The following is a 541-nucleotide window of genomic DNA, read 5'->3' as shown; positions in this document are numbered from 1 at the left end:
TGAAAATTTGTGAGGAATTGGATCCAAAATGCAAATTATTATTTACAACAGTTGGTGTACATCCAACAAGAACAAAAGTAAGTTGAAATGTATGAATTTCAATAATAAATAATTAAAACTTTAATAGGAATTTCTATGTAATGATTGTAATAAAAAGACTGATGAAGAGTTGGATATAAATTGTAAGGACTGTAAAGTACATTCTGATGATTATTTAAAAAGAATGAAGGATTTGATAAGAATGAATTCATCCAGAATTAAAGCAATAGGTGAATTTGGATTGGATTCTGATAGATTACATTTTTCAAGTATGAAAATTCAAGAAAAATACTTTGAAAAACAATTTGAATTGCTTGAGGAATTTTGTTTACCAATGTTTCTTCATATTAGAGGTGACCAAGATTGTTATTCAAAATTTGTTAGAATAATTAACGAAAAAAAAAGTCTTTGGATTAAAAAGAGGTGGAGTGGCACATTCATTTACTGGTAATTTGGAACAACTTAAGATGATTTTAGAGATGGATCTTGAAATTGGAAGTGA

At 26.8% G+C, this 541-nt stretch overlaps 1 protein-coding gene across 1 annotated transcript; it reads left to right on the top strand.

Moving 5' to 3' along the window:
• The first annotated feature begins 223 nt into the window (after nucleotides 1-223).
• Chro.60037 (CG3358-PB) lies at nucleotides 224-490 on the top strand. Its single annotated transcript, XM_659896.1, has 1 exon — nucleotides 224-490. One exon carries the CDS (start codon nucleotides 224-226, stop codon nucleotides 488-490), a length of 267 nt encoding a protein of 88 aa, XP_664988.1.
• Nucleotides 491-541: the final 51 nt, after the last annotated feature.

This window comes from Cryptosporidium hominis, assembly GCF_000006425.1.
Source record: "Cryptosporidium hominis TU502 chromosome 6 CHRO016013, whole genome shotgun sequence".
Taxonomy (NCBI): Eukaryota; Apicomplexa; class Conoidasida; order Eucoccidiorida; family Cryptosporidiidae; genus Cryptosporidium; species Cryptosporidium hominis.
The sequence above is the reverse complement of the archived record's forward strand: the minus strand, read 5'-3'. Positions and strand labels throughout refer to the sequence as shown.